Source organism: Columba livia, chromosome 5 (assembly GCF_036013475.1).
Source record: "Columba livia isolate bColLiv1 breed racing homer chromosome 5, bColLiv1.pat.W.v2, whole genome shotgun sequence".
NCBI classification, from domain to species: Eukaryota; Metazoa; Chordata; class Aves; order Columbiformes; family Columbidae; genus Columba; species Columba livia.
Genome location: NC_088606.1, coordinates 58084255 through 58106522, shown reverse-complemented (window position 1 = coordinate 58106522; position 22268 = coordinate 58084255). Strand labels below are relative to the sequence as shown.

Below are 22268 nucleotides of genomic sequence, written 5' to 3'. Positions count from 1 at the left end.
TTGCTTAAACAAATGAAAAAAAACCCTTTTCTGTCTAGATAACATTAAATTTCTTTCCTTTTATGTTTAAAACAGGAAGCTCTTGCCTGCAGCATTCAAACCATCAGCCTGCTGAATTTTCACTGTCCTTTCTTCACCTATGCTACATGGCACTATGCTGACCATGACAGTTCCAGACCTTAAATTCCTTTGATAGGTAATCTCTAGCTTTATGGTTGTATTTTAAATTTTACTTCTGTTACTTGAAACATTTGTGCTAATTTCTCATTTGCAAGTCTCATCCAGTGAAGTTAATAGGCATCTTGTGTATGTAAGAGTTATATAGGTCACCTACTTGTTATTCTGACAGTTTTAAATATTTTAAAAATATTTAAAGTATTTTTAAAAAATTTGGTCGTGTTTTTTGGTTGATTAACATGTATGTTTACAATTTCCTAGTTGGTTTTTTTTTTTAAGTAAGTGCTGCTTCATAAACCAATTTTAATTAAATTGTTCATTTAAAAAATAGTGTAACAGTTACAGATGAGAAGATATGGAATGCTAAGAAAATGTTTCTATAACACCAATTTCTGTGTTTGTACATTCTTCTACTGAGGCCAACACTGACATCTTGCTGTCTGTGAAAATGTTAATCATTCGCAGTCCAGATCAGAAAATAAGGTTAGTGAACGAGAAGATAAAAATGATTGTTGGATTTCCTAACTAATATCCAGACCTATATTTTTGTCCATAACTATCAGACGTAATACCCACAGAGTTCAATGCTCCACCTAGATGGATTTGCAGGAATGGAAGTTACATCATAAAATTCAGGATGTAACTGCATTTTTGTCAACTGGAAGTGCAGGGTGGTTTGGGTACATGACAAAAGTGAGATTTAGATCAGAAAGGCAGAAGACCAGACAGCTACTATTTGATAGCACTACGAGGTTTACAATAGTGAATTTAATAATTAGGACCTATCCTGATGTTGTATTATGCAATACCAATGTCTGACAAACAGTTCAGGTGACAAAGTAGGATACAGTGGCCGGTTTCACTGAAATGTGTCAGGGAACAATAACCATCATAGTAAGGGTTACAACTGTGCAGCTTTGTGCAAAGAACTTCTGCATGCTTTTGCAGAGTAAATTGACTTGAAAAGTTATGTGACTTGCACATGCCTGATTTTTGGCTTCATATAGTTGCAGAAATACAAATGAAGACAGAGTGTGAACCTGATGAGTAAACTAAGCAAAATCCCATTAGTCAACTCTGCTGCAAAAATAGAAGAAGAAAACATAATTTTTAATACCAAAAGCATGAATATTGTGTAATTGGTTACTCCGACATTGAATATTTGTGAAGCTCTGCAGCACAATGTTCAGTTAAGCTACTGGCTGTAATTCAAACAAGCTATGTGATTAAAACCCGCTTTTTGCTTCAACTTAATTCAGCTTAACGTGCACTTAGAATTGAGGTGTTTTTTCTTTCACGTGGGTGACAGAAAAGTGGGGTATCATTCACTCAGGTTGCCAAATGGTTGGTTATGGAAAGTATTGTAGTTACCCTGTTTATCTTCTAGATTCTGTTGATTCTTTCAGAAAATAATTTCTGAGTTAACTAGATAATGAGAATTTTGGAAAAAAAAAGTCATAGCTAGCTCTGACTTTAAGTATTTCCTTTAACAAAACCAGAAAAAAGGTAGGTTCAGTTAGTAACTTCATCCTCTTTCTTCCGTAAAAATATACTTTTTTTTTTCTTTAAGAGGGTTAAAAACAAAACACTTGGAGGGAGCGCTTAGAAAATGAATTTGTGAGTTGCCATTAAGCACCATGGCAATTAACATAAACATTGTTCTAACTAAGAAACATTAACAATAACAAAAGCTTGTGTTGGAAAAAATCTTTACATGCCTTAGAAACACATTAACACAATTTGACATCATCTTATTTACACAGATCGAACAGTATAATTGCATTGATTTATCATTAGATTTTATTTTTTTTTTAATTGATCTAGACATTCTGTATCTTGTTTGTTATGCTAACTTGGCAAGTGTTATTTGTTTGTGGTCAGTTGTTATATATTATAAAGATGAAATAAAGGAAGGATGTGAAAAAAAGATTAGTGGAACATACATTAAGTATTTCTAGAAAACCTAGTAACTCTAGTTCTAGCTTTCTTATTTCTTTCAATTTGTGAGGCAAAACTACTGGGCAGATGGTTTCCTAATGACTGCAGCCTGGGATTTGGATAGTAAAAGAGAATTAAGATTTTAATTCTTAAGAATTTCATTTCTTAGCCAATAAATTTAAGAATTAAGAGAAGGATGGAAGCTACCTCTCTTTAGCCCACTATTCCTTTGTCTGCCCCAAGCAGTTTATTTGGAAGGAAATCTGAAGTAAAGGGACATATATTAATAAAGGTTAATTTTAGCCTAATTAAATTTGTTTACCTGGGCTTTCCCTGTAGGCAGCTGAGAAGAGAGAGGTTCCTCCAGAGTGTAATTCGGAGAGAGTAAATCAAGTTCCTGATTTTAGAGCAGGAACTTAACTTAAAGCAAACAAAAAACCCAACCAAATTGTGTGGCTGATATATAGTATTTTTGGTGGTTTTTTGTTTGTTAGTGTTTTGGTTTTGTTTTTTGTTTTAATTGGATGCCTCTAGGTGGGAAGGCCATCCATTGTATCTGAAACTTCTTTTTTTTCCCCAGTATTTTCTTGCCTACTGAGACCTAATTCTTATACTGGCTGAACTAGAAAGAAATACTAATTAGAGAAAGAGAAAAGGTACTTTCAGCCTCTATCTCAGGAAGTTTGATGTATTCCTTTGCACTCTACTGGTATAGAACCTGTGGGAGAAAAACAGTGGGAGTTGCGAGAGCATCTTAAAACATCCCCCCAGTTTGTACCACGGATTTGAGAAGAGATTATTTTCCTGTTTTTTCTGACTCAGCCACACGTGAGGTGCTGGGAGCAGGGGTGTAGGCCACACCGCGCAACTGAATAGATGTGATAGGTAAAGGGGTGGCAAAAGAAGAAACTGGTAGGCTAAGATAAAAAGAAGGAAAAAAGATGGAGAATGGCAATAATCCTTTGTTATCAAGGGGTTTGTAAATCAGTTTCTCAGTCTTCCAGGCAAAGAAGGGAAGAAGATTCTATACTGGTTTTCACCTGTGTCTTCATACAGCTGTAAAGTTGGGAATGTCATTGTGTGTGTGTGTCTGTACGAGCAAAAGTGCGTATGTATATGTAAGACTGCAAAGTCTGAAAAGTGCTGGCTCACTGTCTTTGTTCCTGTGAAATCCAGTACTTCTATGATGAATCTTCAAGAACTGAAAGTACTTTGAGTGGCCTGCCACCCAAATAGCCTCTTAAACACATCTCAAATTTGTTCATATGCAAGAATCTAAAATGTGACAAAGCAGGGAGATGCCAGACATTCTTCAGTCTGAGATGTGTTTACTTCTTCAAGAAGGTTTCTTAGGAATCCTGCACAGTACCATCCTATGGCAGCAGCATATTAGCCCTGGCTGTGGTCTGAGGCTGTATCGACTAGAAAAATGTAAGAAAAGTCTTTTTTTCCCATTACTTTCTTCTCTCTGATGTTCTGTCTGTTCCTTTCTTCAGCATTGCTAATTGCATATAATGGTCATAAAGGCAATTTTCCTTTGTTCACTTTCTTGACATAATTTTCTTTCATAAATTGAATCTAGTTCTACCAGTGAACATTAGAACTGCATATCCAGGTCACGCAAACTGTTCACCAAACCCCAGATGATGATCATGTTTACATTACACCAAAAGCAGGAACATTCTTTAACCTCACTCTTTTCAGCCATCTCCAGGTTAGGCTTTTCCAGATCCAGAGGCTGTACCTCTCTCCTCTGAATGCATTTAATCCCCTTTTGAACTCAGTTATATGCTCCAATTATTTTTCTACTTCTTGTTATAACAAATTCACTTAAGTAATTATATACTGTGTGAAGGAGCTTCTTTTGTACTTAAACTATTGTCTAACAACTGCTTTTGTCATCCTCATCTTTGTGTATTGTGAGGAATTGTGAGCAAATAACAGGCCACCCTCTCCAGTCTGTTCATGATTTCTTCTTTTAATTTCTAACCTGTTTCTATCCAGAAGTATGCCTTCTTCGTGTTGAAGTGCTCTAGTCTTTTTTGCATGGAAACCATTTACAATTTCTGACCATTCTTTCTTCTAAGTACCCTTTGTGTTTGCCTTTTTTTTTTTTTTTGAGATGTGACTAGAAATGATGTGAACATAAGATGCTCTTAATCTATGTTGTTTCTAATTATTTCATACTAATTATTAAGATTTTTGCCTTTTGGGTGCTGCTGGATGCTATTTTCGGAGGACTAATTAAAATTACACAGATCTTTTTCCTGACTGGTATAACATAATAACGGGCTCCAATTTAGCTAAGTATACTTTATTATTATTTTTCCCTATGTGCATTGGCAGTGTATTTCACCTGTCATTTTATCATTCAGGTGCCTAGTATCCCATAGACCGCCTTGACTGGCTTTAGATCTGATTTTCCCATCTCAGCTTTAATCAGCTCTACACACCCTCTTTTCCAGATTCTTCATGACTGAGTAACCACTGCAGCAGAAAGGCAGATCTGTAACTCCTGCCCTTTGTTTTCTTCCTTAAATTACAAGAGGCCCTTCCCTCTGTGAGAGCAGTGTTTCCTTAAGCGGTTTGGTAGACAGCTGTGTCTAAACCTCTCTTTGAAAATATGTGTTACTTGCATTAACGTGCTTATTGACTTATGTAAAGAAAATTAAAGAAATAGCAAAGTTTGGAATGCTGTACAGCCCTGTGTTAATTTATCATTCTCCTATCTGCATCTATTTAGTAAAAAAATTACATTTATTTGTTATGTAGGACAGTTATTGTCCTGAAGTTAGGACCTTGGATGAAAGCCTTAAATGATAATAAAATTATAAAGCAATCAGTCCTCAAAGAACAGATTTGTTTTGTTTTGGCATAATAGCAAAGCACTTCAATGTCAACATCAAAATATTGAGGGAGGTGTTTGGAAAGAATGAACATTATTCATTGCTTATAATGTTTACCTTTATCTCAGTCTCTTTGAAGTTTGTGTTCTTTTTATTTGCCCTTCACCACTTCAGGTAGGTAATGTGCAGCATTTTGTCTCTGCATTTGCCAGAATGTTGTTCAGAGGCATTTTAAACCCCAAAACTTTGTTTAACAATGAATCTTTTGAAGCATTGGTACTTCAGCATGTGTTCTATTTTAGATTAGTCTTAACAGTGTAGTTCTATTTTAACAAAGTTATTGTTAAAATAACAATGACTTACTGTATCTTCTTTTAAAGCATATTTTCTAAATATTTTAACTTGTTTTGTATTTTTATTTCATCATATATTAGAATAATTGAATCCTTTTCATTCCATAACTTTCTACAACTGTTTTAAATATAAAATAAAGTAACCAGAATCCATTACTTTAATAAAACTTTGTTTACTTTATTCAATAGAAGGAAAGAATTAAAAAATGGTAAGAAATTAAATCTTTATGCATAAAGATTATATACTTATTGTATACAAACTGTTTATGAGTAGGCAAATACAGAATAGCATTTTGTCTGATTTATATATAAAGCTTTAAAATGAGAACCTAGAAAGACAACTTCTAGTTGATTTAGTTGAGTATCAAGATGTGATTGTCACCTTGCTCCTCTGCCAGAAGTTACCAAAGGTTTGGCAGCTGCAACAGAACAGGACATGTAATACAACCTCAGTCATTAGCAGCTTTGCTAACCTACTGGTTGTAAACTGAGAGGACTGAAAGGCAAGCGTGTACCGTATTCACTTCCTCTCACTGTAGGGATGGTGCACCATGGAAGGAGATGCAGAGACCAACTGGATTGAGATCTTCCATTTCTGTTGCAAATCTTGACCCGTGATGTGTCCTGCTTTTGTTTTAGTCTCTTTCATAGATAAATTGGCTCCTTTTACCCATTCCTCACCTCTGCTATTTTTGTTTCAGGTTTTGAGGCCAAAATTTAAAAACCTATATATGAAATGTAAACCCCAACGCTTATAATTCTCTTTCCCTGCAGAAGTAACTCTGGTTTAAGCTCACTCTTGGTGAGGGGCTCCCTGTGCACAACACTGATAAAAACGTAATGAAAGAGTGAGGGTTCTTTTAGATGTTGATGAGATGAGGTTCTGCATAAAGCTGGTACATTGTTTTTGGATCAACTCCTGGATATAATCAGTGATGGAATGGTGTTGGCCAAATAATGTTATCAGGGAAAGATTTTGAGAAACTGAACATAAGGAACATTTTGCTACATTTGGCTTGTGCTATTCCAGAAGAGCAAAGCTGTTGTTTGCCTCAAAGCTTTGTTCTGAACTGTCTAATTACCCAGAAAAATGTGGCTTTTTGGTACAGTACATGCCAGTCAATCCATAAAAATTCTTTTCTTGTTCTGATAGCTTTGATCTTTGTTATTAACTTTCCTAGTTCTTGGTTTTGGAGAACAATAGTTGAAAACCACAAAAATAAGATTAGCGAACCATCTGTTCTTAAAGACTAAGAGTTTTGTATCAGTTAGCTTTCTAAACAAAATGAAAAGTTATTGTTTTTCTTACTGTGCTTTCTAGCAGACGCAAACCAATGAGGATTGTTTCCAAATTAGAGTGCAACTGTAAAGCTCCTAGAACTCTAGCCAGTAACGAAAATGGGCCTCATTTTCTTCCATATGAATACCTGTAAATCCTGCTGAGAAGAATTTAAAACTAAGAGAAATTACATACTTCATTCACTTAAATCTGCTTTCAGGAGTTTAGCTTTGATGTTACACATTTGAAAATGCTGACTTCAATGTAGTTCATGTTCAGTATATGTCTGTGTTTCCTCAAAGTGATGAAACCAGCAGTTAGGTGGTTAAATTCTTCTTTGGGTCCTCTGTTACTATGTTGAAGGTCAAGCGGTGTAGAAGATTGAGCTGCTATTGGAGTGGATGGTCTAAGAGAGCTCTGCTCTTTTAAGGACACCTGCAAAATGAAATGTTGAGTTCTCACTTTTTTTGCATTACCATTTTTTCCCATTACTGTGATTCTGTAGGTAAAGACTTTGTATGATAAACATAATGGAAAGGCAGCTCTGGAAAATCTCTTTGTGTGTGTGTGTGTACTAGTGGTAATCTCTTGTCCCTCATTCTGCATTCCCATGAAGTCTACCTAAGGCCAGAGCTTTGAGAACTCAGGAAATGGGAACTGGCTTTTCTTTTCTTTTCTTACGAACAACTGTTTACTGTCATTTTTCTGACCATCTTTTCTGCAAGTCAGCAAATCTTTCTGAAATGATAAGCTGTATACTTTCTCCGTTTTCCCCACATTATGATAAAGAGCTCAGGTTTGGTTTTGCTGACGCTACCTCATCTGCATGTCAAATGAGGATAAAACAAGGGTAAATTATTTCTCGTGTAATTTTGGCTGTAAGTGCTAGACTGCAGCCGCTAGGAAATCTCCTTCTGATCGACTTTCTGTTCCTTGATTGGGCCACATATAGTTCAGGCCAAATAGCTGAGTTTGGCATCTAAGAGCAGGAGAGAGTCATGACACTTAACTCCTTGGGTCAGAAACACAGACATTACTTGAGAAAGACTTGCAAGTGCTACCTGAGATTAAGTCTTCCTCCTGGGATACTGAGATTTTCAAACTAGGGACAGTAGGCAGAACCTTACTTTTAATTAATCAGTTGAAGTACGTGTGTAGTTAATTAGTTGTAATGCTAATATGAAGCAGTGCTCTATTAAAAGTTTCAGTCAGAACTCAGCTGCTCTTTATCTTTTTATTTCAAGGACTTGTTTTCATTGGGAGTTTGGAACATGCACCAATTCAGATCGGAAATCGAAATGAAGTATGGAAGGTCATAATATGGGCTCCTTGCAAAAGGGTTCATCTCACAAAGCTCACCAAATGTTATTTATGACTGAGGTTTAAATCAGGGCTGTGACTGCATTTTGAAATACCCTTCTAAAGAATGCAAGTGAATACTTTATTGTATACAAACAGCTGTGTCATGAGCACGCCTAATGGAGCAGTTTCTGTGCCAACATGCTGTTTCTGCATGATGTGTGGAGTCTGCAGTATTTTACCTCAGTCTTAATTACTACATCATTCTGTCTGATAGAATACCTATGCAGCGCTTAACTTATTGAATCAAATACTCTTTGGTTTCACCTTGAAACTGCTAACTGTCTCAATTAGCACAATTAGTTAAAGAAGAAACATAACTTTGAGGAATTTGTTGCTGTTTCAGCTAATATATGTATCTCTTTAGAGAGTCATCCAGTCCATTGCTAACTTGGATAGCAAAATACTAAGTGAATTTCTTTGCTAAATTTTGCAGTAACAGGCTGGTCTTTCTGTCTTCAGATATTGTGGGTCTTTATTTTAAAATCTCAGTGAAAAAACTTTTTAAAAAGAAGCTTCCTACAAGCCTCTGAAAGTCTGACTTTATAATACAGAAATGGAACTGTCCAGTAAATAGGCTGCCTCTTCCCATCACACCTTTTAAAAATTAAATTCAAATGAAAAAAACAAATCAGTTTGGAAGTGCTTACTGTAAGAACTTCATAATGTGAAAAGAATTCTGTGTGACTACATCTGCAAAGTACTCTTCAGAGTATTTTTAATATGGTCCCAGAAGCATACTTACAGTAGCAAAGAATAATGCAGCCCACAGAAAACAGCAGATAACTCAGCAGTGCAGGCAAAAGACCTTCTGCAAACTATGTTTGCATAATCCTGTATTGCTTTAATAGATCTTTTGAGCAAGAACAGAGCTTTTGGCCCTGATTCTGCATTGACATCACGACTGAATGACACTGAGAACTTCTTTCCCCACTTGTCTTTGGATAATACTGAAATGAACACTTGTTCTTTGTATGATTAATCTTTTTTTTGAATTATTGTTATGACCTGTTTCTGAAGCAAGATATTGATAAGAGAAACTGGTGTATTGACTGGCTTTCATGTTGTTTCTATTTCCAGCAAAACAGCTTAAAAGATGGCATTACAAAATGTTATTGCTTATTCACAGTTCTAGATCATATGTTAGCAGGAGGGAAGAGGTCTGTATGTTGGGTTTTTTCCTTCACAGACAGCTAGGCCTGCAGAATCAATATCTAATCTAGGGATAAAATTGGACTGGTTCTAGCAAAAACAACAGTCCTTGTGATCTAATATACAACCTCCTCGTATCCAAATTGGGACATTACAGTCTAGATGAGTGAACTTCCAGATCAGTGGAAAAAGCAGCTGAAAAATTAGATTCAAATAATGCAGTTAGTTCATACTACTGATATTACATGTCACCTGGTGAAGTTCCTTGAGGGTCTATCCATTTATTAGATGAGGAGGATGAGCAGGAATACATTTTCGTCAGATGTGGCTTACCACATCTGGTTTTGGGCCCCCAGGATTTTGATAAACTTGAGCAAATCCAGGGAGAGCCGCTATGGCAGTCAGGAGGCACACACGCTGTGAGGGGATGCTGAGGGAACACGCTGGTGCTGCCGAGCCTGGCGAAGAAATGAGTTGCAGTCTTGCAGTACTTCAGATGTTACTAAAAAGATGAACTCAGGCACTTTACAGAGGTGCATGGCAGGAGAATGAGAGACAATATGATCATAAAGTACAACAAGGGATGTTCTGACTGGATGTGAAGGCAGGGAGGGGAGTAATTAAGCATTGGATCAGTTCTGCCAGAAATTCTGCAATTTTTGTCCTTGAGAGTTTTCAAGTTCCAACTGGACAAAGTCCAAAGCAACTTAGTCTAGTTACTTCAGTGCTGACCCTGCTTCAGGGAGGAGATTGGTCCAAATGACCTTCCAACCTGCAGAATTCCTTGGTCCTGGGAATTGATCCTCCAGTCTGGCTATTATCCAGTAACATAAGTTAACTGTAGTTAAATAAGCAGCCGGCAGAGTCCCCACAATGGCTGATTACTTGAATACTATAGTTATTCTTTTCCTGCTGTACAGCAATACCAAAAAAACTCAGTGGAGCTGGATTCATAATTATTTTCTCATAAACAGGGAGTGAGACACATTCATGCTATTTGGGTGTGTTTACTTTTACAATGCAAAAAAACCCCATATACTTATGCCACTGAAGTAAGCAACTGTGATTCTGATTTTGTCCAGGAAGAATAAAATGAGAACACAATACTAATTTAGCTGCTTTGCCATTTGTCTATGCAAGATGGAGAGCTGAGTGTAATCTCCCTGCTTGAAAGACCACAACAGCGTTTTAGGATCCCAAAGAAAGCTATTTATTGTGAGTTTGTTCAACAAAGTGTGCCCTCTGGGATTACCCTTTGTAATTGGGAAAGAAAGAATTTTGTTTAATTTCTTAATCTGGAAAATTCTTTGCTTGACTAACAACAAGACTCCTGGGTCACTAAGCAATCGTGTTCTGCCCTAATTGCCTTCAACTTATTTATATTTCTAAGTTAGTCCTCTGGTAGTCTTTTTTTTTTTTCCCAAATTATATAAAGTTGATATCCAGCTATCCTAGAAAACAGAATAGTTTATAGAGTGCTTATGTGTAAAAATTGCATTTGAAAATATTACTTCATTTAACAACCTTAAGGTTTTTCTTAAACAAGAATGAATCTGTATCAAAGGACAAGAAAATGCTATGTTTTTCTCCTGATCTTGTCTGTCTCCCCTCACTAAAATAAAATTTGTTCTTTTTTTACATTGACTAAGAATATAGTCAAGTGGCACGCTTGAGGAAAATATTATCTCAGGTTCCTAACTCTGCCTACATCATAGTCAAAAATAAATGCGTAACTAGAATGTGATGTATAATACATGCAGTCCAGACAGTAGAAAGATATCTAGGTTTCTCCAAATATGTGAGAAGGAGCAGAAGAAAAAAAACCAACAAACCCAAATGACTCTGTTATGGAGTACATGGTGCTTATTTAGGCAAAAGCATGTTTGATGGCAATATTAACTGTTAGTTTTATTAATACTACCATCATTAGCAATTTCTGTTGAGCAATTTATCAATGCATAGGTCCTCCACCAGATGAGGGGTCTTTCAGGACCCTGGAACAAAGATTGATGCTGCTTCCTAAACAAATGTGCATGTTTCTTTCAAATAATGAGTTGTTTATGGAGGAGGAAGTGAGCAACATTTTTTCTCACATATCATTTTGATTTTTTTTTTCATTTTCTTGTATTTTAAGGTCACTGCTTTTATGCTGTAAGACAATAGGTTTTCCTCAAGATATTTCCTAGCTCTAGTTTCCTTTTGAACAACCCTCCTGAATGACACTTAATGTGCTGTTCTCCCACTCTTAACTTCACACCTTCTTATATGCTGTTCCTTATGCTTAGAAATCCTTGTTCTCCAAGCCAAATATCCACCCACTCCATGTTCACATTCGTCCTTTAAACTGCATTTCCTTAAAGTCTGTCCAAAGTAATCTGCAAGTTAAGAAACATATCAGCCTTGCCTTCAGAGCTGACAGTCTTCTTATCATCAGATTTTCTAGTGCAGGCTGAATTCTTTAACTTGTGCAGAATACTGGATAAATCAGGACCTATTTTTTCCTTTATATGACATGCACTATCTTTTTAACCAAATATACATATAGTTTAAAGTGCCCCAAAGTTTAGCCCAGCTGGTTTCCTAGAGGGTATCTGGCCAAGCTCTGCTGCATGTTGTCTTATTCTTGTCATTCCAGCTGAAAGCCCACTGATGGAAAAATTGAGGTCAGTAAGAAGTAGGATGAGGTAAAAATTTTGTTTGCAAGTTAACAGAACTTCTGGAAACAGCTATCTATGAATTATGGAGTGTTAGAGGTTTTTCGCATTGTGGGGCTTTTTTTTTGTTCATTCGTGAGGTGGTTTATGTGTGTGGTGGGTGGTGGTTTTTGTGGGTTTTTTGTTTGGTTGGTTTTGTATGTCTTTTTCTCCCCACAAAACAAGGGAAAGAATTGTTGAAATTATATCAGCAAATTTGTTTAGAAGTGATTAGTTGAAATGTAAAGTGAAGGAGGCATATCTAAAAACTTCTGGATGGTAAGGTCTGTTAGGCAGCTTTGACTATTTCATGACCTAGTCTAGCATGCTTTGTTCTTCATGTTCTTTGTGTGTAGCGAAGGTTTGTTATGTGACTTTGGAAGACAATTTCCTGTGAGGCAAAGAATCTACCATAATTAAAAATTTTAAATCTCTAACTGATTCATTGTTGAGCTTCCTCTGGATAAGGATTTGAGCATAAACCTTTAGTAAGCTCAGTGTGATAGATATCTGGCTTTCACTATTATGTTTTGAAAGATAAACATATGGCTTCATATTCATTTCAATTTCTTTTACTTTCTGAAAAAGCATCTTGCTTTGGTCTAAGAAATACACGAGTACTTGGAGAGCAATAAAAGAACAAAACAGGGTGTAGATAGCAAACAAAAAAAAAAAAAAAAAGGAAAGGAGAGAGATATATGCATTGTTTTCTCTTTTGCTATGGAGTCCTTGGCCATATTCGTTCTCTTCTCTGGAGAGAACGTCTTAAAGGTGACCCTGGAAACAGCTGCCAGTTAAATTAATATAACTGTAGTCTGTGCAGGGTGCAAGCCATTGAATGAGGGGGAACAGATGGGTTGAAGCTTTCAGGTCCAGAATCACTGAGAAAGTGCCACCTCCCTTTGGTTCTCCTGCCACAGCCGTCCTGTCACCTCCAGCACGGGATGTGGGAAGGTTCTTGCAGTGGTGTGACTGGGGAGAAAGTGTCTTGGGCACATACTTAACCACATAAAAATACATCACTGCAGTTTTGTCTTAAGCTGATTGGTTCAAAGAAAACCTCAGAATGAATAAAAACTAAAAATGAACCAGAACATATTTTTGTGAACTTGTATAGAATTCTTAAAATCATTTGTTTTCACAGGGAGGCAATGCTACTTATAACCTTATTTCCTTAAATTATTTTTAGCACTAAATAAAAACAAAAACTGAAAACAAAGACTTTGCATCCAAAACAGAGTAATTTATAAAAGTTTGATTAATGTAATATTAACTCCTGGTTGGCCCTGAAAAATAGTAGAGTCAGGAAACTTTCAGGTTGTCTAAAATACACTTTGCTTAAATTAAAATATTAAACCCCTCCCTCCCCCTTTTTTTTAAATTTGTGTCTAGTAGTCTGAAAACATGGTGAAATGCTGCTAAAATATGTACATTTTTTAGTTACTTGCTAAGCAGCATAAAATTCAGCCTTGAAGTCTTGCAAAAAAGAGATTGTAATCCACTCCTCTGATTGCTTGCTGTAAGAGAATTAACACTAAACTCTGACCACTAACAAAACAAAACTTGTAAGGACTGTGAAAACAAATGAAGCTGGCTGATAGCTTTTCACAGCAAAAAATGCTGTTTTCAGATACAGTTGCGATCTTTTAGTTAGTCTTAAATTTCCATTTAAGTATGTTAATAAAAATATCTATGAGTGAAATAAAGTCACATTGATTTTTCTCTTGGTGTATCAGGGAAAAGCCTAAAGCTGGGACCAGTGTGGATCCTACTGGAGTTAAGTACATAACTCTGAAAAAAACATTATCCATTGGTTATTATTGGTTGGTTATCAGTTTTTTTAATACTCTGATAGAAAATTTTAGGTACGTAACCAAATGCCTTGCTGTAGGAGTTGGTCTTATTGGTAATGGACCAGCATCACCGCTCAACCCCCAAAGATTTGTTTTTTGGTCTCAGTGAAGTGTCATAACTACCCACTACTAGAGAGATTCTCTTGAGTGCACCCAGTCAGATCAGGCTGGACATGCACCAGAAGAACATTTCACTTTCTGCCTGACCTAACTTTTCCTTTCATTCAAGCACATTATTGAAAACCATAAAGTTTTATGTGTTCCTGAGCTATGAGGAAAACAGGAAGCAGAAGAGGGGATTCTTTCCTGCCATGCTGCTCTGTAAAGCAAGTCCTGTCATTATCCACATTTGTCCCTTGTCTCTGAAGTTGCAACCTGGAGGTATTCTGATTGTCAAGAAGTATTATTTAAGTCACTCAAGAATTCATCTCAATACTTCTCAGAATGAAAACAAATGCTTTGAATTCACGTAGTGGTTGTGTACGCTTCGCATGCCCCAGTGGTATTGTTGTGTATCTTATGAACAGATACACCACTTTGTCTTCCAGATTTTATCTTGTACAGTTGTATGGATATTAATGTGGGTAGAACTCAGATCATTACTGTTATCACAGAGATGCCTTATATTAGTCCCCAGGGCAATGACTATGTGTTTTGGTAAATGGACCGAAGCAGCATCTCAATATCTTGCAAGCTTAAGTATTTAATGTAAGAAACGTATCTCTTGTCATAAAAATTAAATGCAGTAGGAAACAGTCAATTTTTTCTGTGTGGCAGAAAATAAAGTGTCTTTCAATTTCCATGTAGTATGTCTTGACACATAGGATAAGAATGTAAATGAGTCCGCTTTAGTTGTGGGTTTGATTTTTATGTTTTCCAGTGAATATTTCTATTATACAAAATTTTTGAAGTTTTAGTGGAGAATATTAAAGGTTTCCTATTAAGATGTTCTGGATATGGTTTTATAGGCTTTGTGTTTTGTTATGTTGCTTTTTAGATTTTTTTGAGGTAGTGAATGTATGCCAATGGACTCTGTGTATCTTAACTATTATAACCATGCTTTATGTTAGAAAATGTATACTGTAGTACAGACATAAGAAAAACACTCTGTATTGCTCATGCTTGTTTTGAATGAAATAAGTTTAGTCGGTTTTAAGTACTTCAATCTGAAAAACCCAATTGAAAATGCTAAAAGAATTCTGTATACTTTTACAGCTATATAAAATAGTGCAAAAAGATACCTTTCTAATATGGTAGTGTGTTACAACCACTTTGCAGGACAACAAAGAAAGTGTTACAAAAAGCAGGTCGGAATTGTGCAGTTCAGCTGCATTCAACAGTATGCAACTCCCATTGTTGACAAATGAGAGTTGCTTGACTTGACTGCAGGCAGTATGAGGTCAAGAAATATTAATAAAATGCTTGCTTAACTGTTTATTTCTACTCTTTTTTATATATCCTTGTTGTGATGTGACAGAGCATTTGAGGTCAACTGTCAAGCTCTCAGTGGAGATGGAATAAAGCACCTTTAAGCCTTCACTAATACAGCACTCAGCCGTGACTTGGAGAGGGTAAGTGAACTGATTATACTTAGCTTTCTCTACTATGGTAAAATGAGTTGCACAGAGAACACACTGAAAGCCAAGGGCCTCTAAATACTTTTCCCTTTTATGGAATAGAGCTCCCAGATCACCATTTCCTGGAGATTGTACTCTAAGCCTACACAGTGGTAAAAGAAAGTTCTCTGCATTCACTGATCTATATCTGACTACAAATTCGAGCTTAGAGGATCATTTTTTTCCTAACTATTTTAAGCAGCAAGTTTACAATAACAGGCCAAAATGCTAAAAAGCATTCCATCCTCTCTTCTTCCTTTCTTTTTCTTAACTTTTTTTTTTATATTGTTTCGTTTCAATGTGCGAATAAGCAGAATTTGGTGAATAGGATAGGTAATTTGGTTTGGTTTTTGGTTGTGGGTTTTTTGTTTTGTTTGGGTTTTTTTTTGTCACCCATTTTGTAGGTGCAAAAAGCTCATGCAGACTAGCATATTTGCCCACATCCACTCTTCTTGTGACATGTGAGTTAATCTCTACAAGTATTTAATTTTAAAAAGTAATTTTGAAGCTCTTGCAGTTTCTAAAAGACTGGAATTTTTGGATAGATCTTTTACTCTGATAAAACACTACAATAATCTCATGACTTCCCTTGATAGGATAAAGGTAAGCCAGGCAGAGTTTGATCAATGCCTAACAAAATAATCTCAAAATTGTCTTAGTGACTAGGATGCCAAAAAGGCCAACAGAATCCTGGCTTGTATCAGGAATAGTGTTGCCATCAGGACTAGTGAAGTGATTGTGCCACTGTACTCAGCACTGCTGAGGCCTCACCTTGAATCCTGTGTTCAGTTGTGGGCCTCTCATCAAAAGAAGGACATTGAAATACTAGAGAGAGTTCAGAGAAGGGAACAAAGCTGGTAGGGGGTCTGGAGCACAAGTGTGATGAGGAGCAGCTGAGGGAACTGGGGCTGTTCAGCCTGGAGAAAAGGAGGCTGAGGGGAGATCTTATCGCTGTCTGCAACTACCTGAAAGGAGGTTGTAGCATGGAGGGTATTGGTCTCTTCTCCCAAGTAGCAAGTGATAGGACAAGAGGAAATGGCCTCAAATTGCACCGGGGGAGGTTCAGATTGGATATTAGGAAAAAATTCTTCATGGAAAGGGTTGTCAGGCATTGGAACAGGCTGCCCAGGGAAGTGGTGGAGTCACCATCCCTGGAGGTGTTTAAAAAGCATTTAGACGATGTTCTTAGGGACATGGTTTAGTGCTAGAGTTAGGTTAGGTTATGGTTGAAGTCAATGATCCTGAGGGTCTCTTCCAACCAAAATGATTCTATGATTCTATGAATTTGTGCACCTTGACTGTTTTTAAGGTGTAAATGTATTTTTTAATCTATCCTCTCAGTATCTTCAGGGACAATATTTACAGTTGTTTCAGTTGGTATCTCGCTGTATTGCATGTATTGTTAACATATAATTTCCTTCTTTGACTGAAACATGTTTGTGCTTGTAGAAAGGAGAGAAAGCTGGCAAAGCTAACGGCAACATGATTCCAAGGGCTGTTCAGCTGGCAGATGAGCCAGGCTTAGAACCAGGGTAGTCATGCATTCTGTACTTTGGCTTAGGGTTCAGTAAGGCTGTAATCTGGCTTTGTAGATAGAGGTGAGTATTTCTGTGGGTTCTAAGGCTCTACTGAAGAAAAAAAATGTATCTTCCAGGGAAATACATTTTCCAAGGACATTTCTTTCTTCCCTTCCTTTCTTATTTACGTTTATGAGATAAAGATAAGCCCCTCTAATTCTTGTTAGAGTGTTCTCATAAAACCTTTTTCTGTATATTTTTACTCTCATTGACATTTACTGTGGCTATTTTCATTGCCCAATCCAATAGGCATAAGGTCACTTCAGCGGTGATGGAAGAAGAACATTTATTCACTTAGTATCTTAAGGTTCCATCACTTCTAAACCTACTAGTATCAGAAGGCAGTAATTTATACAGAAAATGGCAGAACTCATTGCACAGCATGGAGCAAGAAGATGGCTCCATTGGTTGTATCGATTTGATTTACAAGATGTTATGTTTGTGCTGGTTTAGCATCATAAAGTCTTTAAAGGATCTGGACTGCTGATTTTAAGAACACTGTACAGATTTAAAATAAGCGTTTAGGTTGAAAAATAAAAACCCAAACATTCAAGAGTTCCAAATCATATATATAGCTTATGAATTGAACTATGTCCTTATATATTTTGTTGAAATACTGGTAAATTGTAGCCCTTAGAGGACTGTAGCAGTGCAGTCAAGATGTGCAAAAACTGCATTAGTTTTAAGAGGCCTGAGAATATGAATAATCATAGACAAGCTTACACAGCTCCAATACAGTCCTCAGCACTGGCATTTTCTGGAGAGATGTTAGGAAAAAATGGAAAGTCAGAAGAAGAAATTTTCCTACTGATAAGCACCACAAAGATTTGGAGTTTTTTCCTATTTGCAGAGATAGCCCTGTAAGGAAGTCAGGGTAAGGTTCTAATTGTGTCAGAGATGGACTGAACTCAGTCCACTCCAAATCTGGGGGTTGTTAAGGTGGCATCAAGTCGTCTTTCTCCCCTCCATTCTCCCTTGGCTGTACTTTCTGTGCTGCATCTCTAAGACAACACAGCTCGCGATTTGTCCCTTTCTATTCTTAGACAAGTCTGCTGATTTATTTTTTTTCTTTCAAAGTTTTTTTGCTTTTTAAATCTGAAAAATGAACTGAAACTTGATGTGAATAGTTCTTTCTTTTTCAATATGACTTGCATTACTTTTTAAAGTTTAGTATGTACCTCAGCTAGGACTGAGAATAAACCACTTTGATGCAATACCTTATACAACTCCATGTAGGACTGCAAATACACTTTGGCCATGACTTGAAACATTCCTGGTTTTTCAGGCCCAGCATTCTGTTGAGTCGAGCCTATCAGAACCATTCATAAGGCAAACACTAAGAGGGATTAGATAAACAGCCAAATTTATATCTTCTCTTTTTGTTTTTGTTTGAATTTGAGTTCTTGAAAACTCAGAAATTGTGTAGGATGCCAGGAATTTGTTACAGAGATGAAAAGCAAGTCCATATCACTTTTTTTTAGTTAGCTAGCTTCTATCTCATCTTCATGTGTTGTTAATAGTTGCTGACTGTTTTTTCATACAAAAATACTTAACTGTTGAAACACAGAGATGTTTAATGCTATTGCTATGTGCCTAATCTCTGTGGGTTTATTAAAATGTGTGTGTTTTCCACCATATTAGGCACTTTAGACATATTTTGCCTTATTAAACATTTTAAATCTTCCTCTTATTCATAGAAAGCTTCCTCTACTTTTATTTAATGTCAGAGGTGGCTAAAATAATGATAAAAACATGAGCTTCCACTTATTGCAGTAGAACTAGAAATTCACCCATAACAGGTTCAAAATGTCTGCAAAAGCTTCAAACATGCCATTCCTATAGCATATACTGCTCTGGAAAAATTATACTCACTATTCAAAAAAAGTCATTATCTTAGTCTTCATAATTGTCATATATGCTGCATCTTTTCTACTGTCTCTATCAAGGAACTTAAATGAAATAGTTGTGTTTTTTTCAGAACACACTCGTGTGGAGATCATTTTTACAATCTGTTAGTTCTGCATTAAATTTAATGTGAGGTCACCTTGTCTTCCTCTTCTAGCAAAAGAAAATTAAATTTCTAATAAAAGCACAGAGTTTACCTGCTTCTATAGTTCAAATTTGGATTTCACACATTCTATAGGCTTTAAACACAGATTTTTTTCTGTGAAAGCTGAGGTGAGGAACTTGCCACTACTGAGGCTGCTCCAGTATTTCCTCTGAATGTTTGTTTTGTTTTGTTTTTTAATCAGTGCAACTATTTTGTCTATTTCAATTCTCAGCCACAATGAACTGACATGTTCCTGAATACGTTTTTTTGCCCTTCCCTGTAATGGAAGGGAAAACTGTAGGTTAATCTTACAGTGCTAAGTTCCTTGAACTTCAAGTCATCGCCTCACCTCAACCTCTTTGTTCCACCTGTCTTGATTTCCAGAAGAGTAAAAGACTAGAGATGAGATTAGTGATTCTGTCTGGGGAGAAGATAACATGTTTTGGAGGTTGAATCTATGCTTATTGGGTATATTTATCTCCTTGGCACACTACTGAAGTTGTTCTATTACTGCTTGAAGGCACAGCTCCATTCTGTACAGAGCTGTGAATTATCTGTAAAGGGAATATAGATAGCTTTTACTGAGTCCAGGCAGAAGCTGTGTACCAGGCTGTCTCTGACAACTGGATTGTCTCTCATCTGTAGGCACCACCAAGTAGTCGAATTTCTTTATGAGGACCATTCCTTAACTATCCGGTAGGTGTCAGAGTAAGTCTTGTAATACATACACTGTAGCTATGAGGATTAGTACCTGACGTTTCTCACCTTCAGACTACTGGACAAGTTTTAGTACTAATAATACCCTTGTGAAGGCAGTAGCTCCCATTGATACTAATAACGAGAATTTTCTCAGCTAATAGGCAGTGATTTATTTTTATCCCCCATTTGGGCATTACTGCTGTTTTGCTTCAGAAGTGTCCTGCACAGCATTGTCTTGTGCAGATGCATACCAAGTCTTTTGCACAATTCACCCAGGCCTTGCTCTTGCTCAAAGGAAGAGTGCCACCATCTGGGTTTCCAGTTTTACTCCTTTCTTTGAAATCTGAGATCATGCTTTGTAGCATTAGGACTTTGTTAGTTTCTGAAAGACATATTGCAGATATCCAGGATGTGGTTTTCTTCTTATAGGATTTTTAGAAACAGTAGTTTGGTCACAGCCAAAACAGTCATAGTAATGAAAAAATAAAAAAACCTGCAAAATGGAGGGATGAGATGGAAATAGCAACAAGAACAGAACATTGTCCATTTTGAGTGCATGTACTAAGTTATACTTGACCTTGAAAGCTTTAGTTAATAAAACACGAGATAGCATTTTTAATTTTAAACCTTAATACTGTTTGTTGTTGTAAAGTGATCTCGTTGTTAGAGCACAGAGTTTTAAATGAACTTGACTTGATTTGTATTTTTGGCATCTAACACAGCCTACGGATCACAAGGCCTCTCAGCACTTATGCCTTCAGGCTAACTTGAAACAGCTTCTCAGCGGTGCATGGTCCTGTTAGTCCACATTGCAGTTCCACGGGCTTCACACTGTCCACCATGCCAACCTTACCTGAAGACAAGGGACAATCAAAAGAGGCACAGCACAGCAGTTCTCCAACCAAAGTAAGCACTCTTACAAAGGAGTTTTCTGACACTTGTTAGAAACCTGAAGCCTGTAACCAGTTTGTATATATTTAGGCATTTATAAAATAAGATCTAATCATTGCTTTGTATTAGTGTGTTTTGATTAAGTGATGAAGCTATGATTGATGTTTCAGTTGATGTTCTTAGAATTCTTCAAATACTTTCTAGACTAAGGAATGAGAACTCAAGTTGCTCGAGTGCTTGTTTATCAGTTTTATCTGGAGGCTTATATGTCTGTCCGTTCTGAACCATTTATATCAAAGCTGTCCAAAAATATCCTTTGTTTTTACAGTTAACTTTAACCTTTGAGAAAATACCTTAGGCTTGTACTTCACACTAGTCTTGAAACAGCTAATGTTGCCTTTACATATATGGGAGATGCTATGCAATTCATGTGCGTGTGAAAGATGAAAATCTGCCTTTTGGTTTGTAGTCTTTCTCAGTGCTTTATTTGCCACAGTAGTAGCTGAACTTATACTGGAACTATACAGAGAGCAGGTGGGTGTTTCCCAGACATACTCATCATTTTGTTGCTCAACAGTGTGGCACATATTTGGTTTTGTATGTTTGATTTGCAGATAATTTTTTTTAATCAATAAGAGATGATAATTCTCCCTTTTGAATAATTTATGCCACTGATAAAAAGCAATTTTATGTTCTAATAAAGTGGCTGGGTTTTTCTAATTGTTAGCTTAGCTGAAATACATAATCTTACTGTGATTACAAAATCACAGGTTATCCAGATCATCCTGTTTTATGCAACCTGGTGTAAAGAAAGAGAGGATTTATAATCTGGCACATCCTCAATTAAAAATGTATCACTGTCACTGGATTTGAGAACACTGTATTCTACACTTTAGGTGAAAACATCCGCTACTTTAACATTGTTGGAAAATACTGTCAGCAGTGAGCCCTGCACTGATTTGTCATGCATTCCATCTAAATTGCACTTTGTGCTGAGTGCTGGTTTCCTGGCTTAAGATAAACACCCCAGATGGATGCAAGTTCATCAGACCATTAACTGAGAACATATATTAGGTCAAGAAGATTTAATTTTTTTTTTAACTCACCCATGTGAAGAGTATTTTAGTACAAAATGCTTGCTGGTTAAATATACCCAAAGAGAAAAAATACTAAAAGCCAGCAGGCATCAATGAAGATAATCCTGAGTGTGCTTGTCAAATGGGAGAAATGAAGAATTCCAGTCACCTAATCTTAAACAAAAAAAAAATTATAATAGTTTTGATTACATTATACAGGCCTTTTAGACCTGTATGACCTACCGGTCATAAATAAACTATGATAATGTGATACGTCATGAATCATTTAACTGTGCAAAACGCTTTGTTGTAGATAAATTGTTATTTTTTAGGCACAAAGTAGCAGTGGAAGGATTTTAGCCAACAGACTGCTCATGAGCCTACTTAAGGATTGCAGCTAGCCCCTGTTGTGAGAATTCCATCTTTCTCATACCTGTTACCACTATTGGGTCTTGTTGCAGTCCAATTCTACAGCACAACTATGTAATAAGTAACTTATCATTGTGAGAGAAGGATTTGCAAGCAAGGAGAGGGCATCAGAAGGAATTAACAACTAGTGGACTTGTTTTCTGCCATTTAACAAAGCTTTGCAAGTCTGGAATCTTGAGTGCTGTCTGGTGTCTTAACAGTTTCCTCATTCTATTTCAGGAGATGCTTCCTCACCTTTTCCCTGCATGCACAAATGCACACACATTCACAAAACAGTTCT

At 36.5% G+C, this 22268-nt stretch overlaps 1 protein-coding gene across 18 annotated transcripts in view; it reads left to right on the top strand.

The window, feature by feature from the left end:
• Positions 1 to 22268, top strand: part of IRAG1 (inositol 1,4,5-triphosphate receptor associated 1) — a 112551-nt gene that overhangs the window by 49771 nt on the left and 40512 nt on the right. For 9 of the 18 annotated variants that reach the window (XM_021300630.2, XM_065066179.1, XM_065066183.1 and 6 more), the window contains 3 exons: positions 76 to 196; positions 15128 to 15221; positions 20315 to 20498. In XM_021300630.2, coding sequence (XP_021156305.2) covers positions 20433 to 20498 — 66 coding nt within the window. In that variant the 5' untranslated portion in view covers positions 76 to 196; positions 15128 to 15221; positions 20315 to 20432. The remainder of the gene's footprint in view (positions 1 to 75; positions 197 to 15127; positions 15222 to 20314; positions 20499 to 22268) is intronic. The other 9 variants (XM_065066184.1, XM_065066189.1, XM_021300648.2 and 6 more) reach the window with 2 other exon arrangements.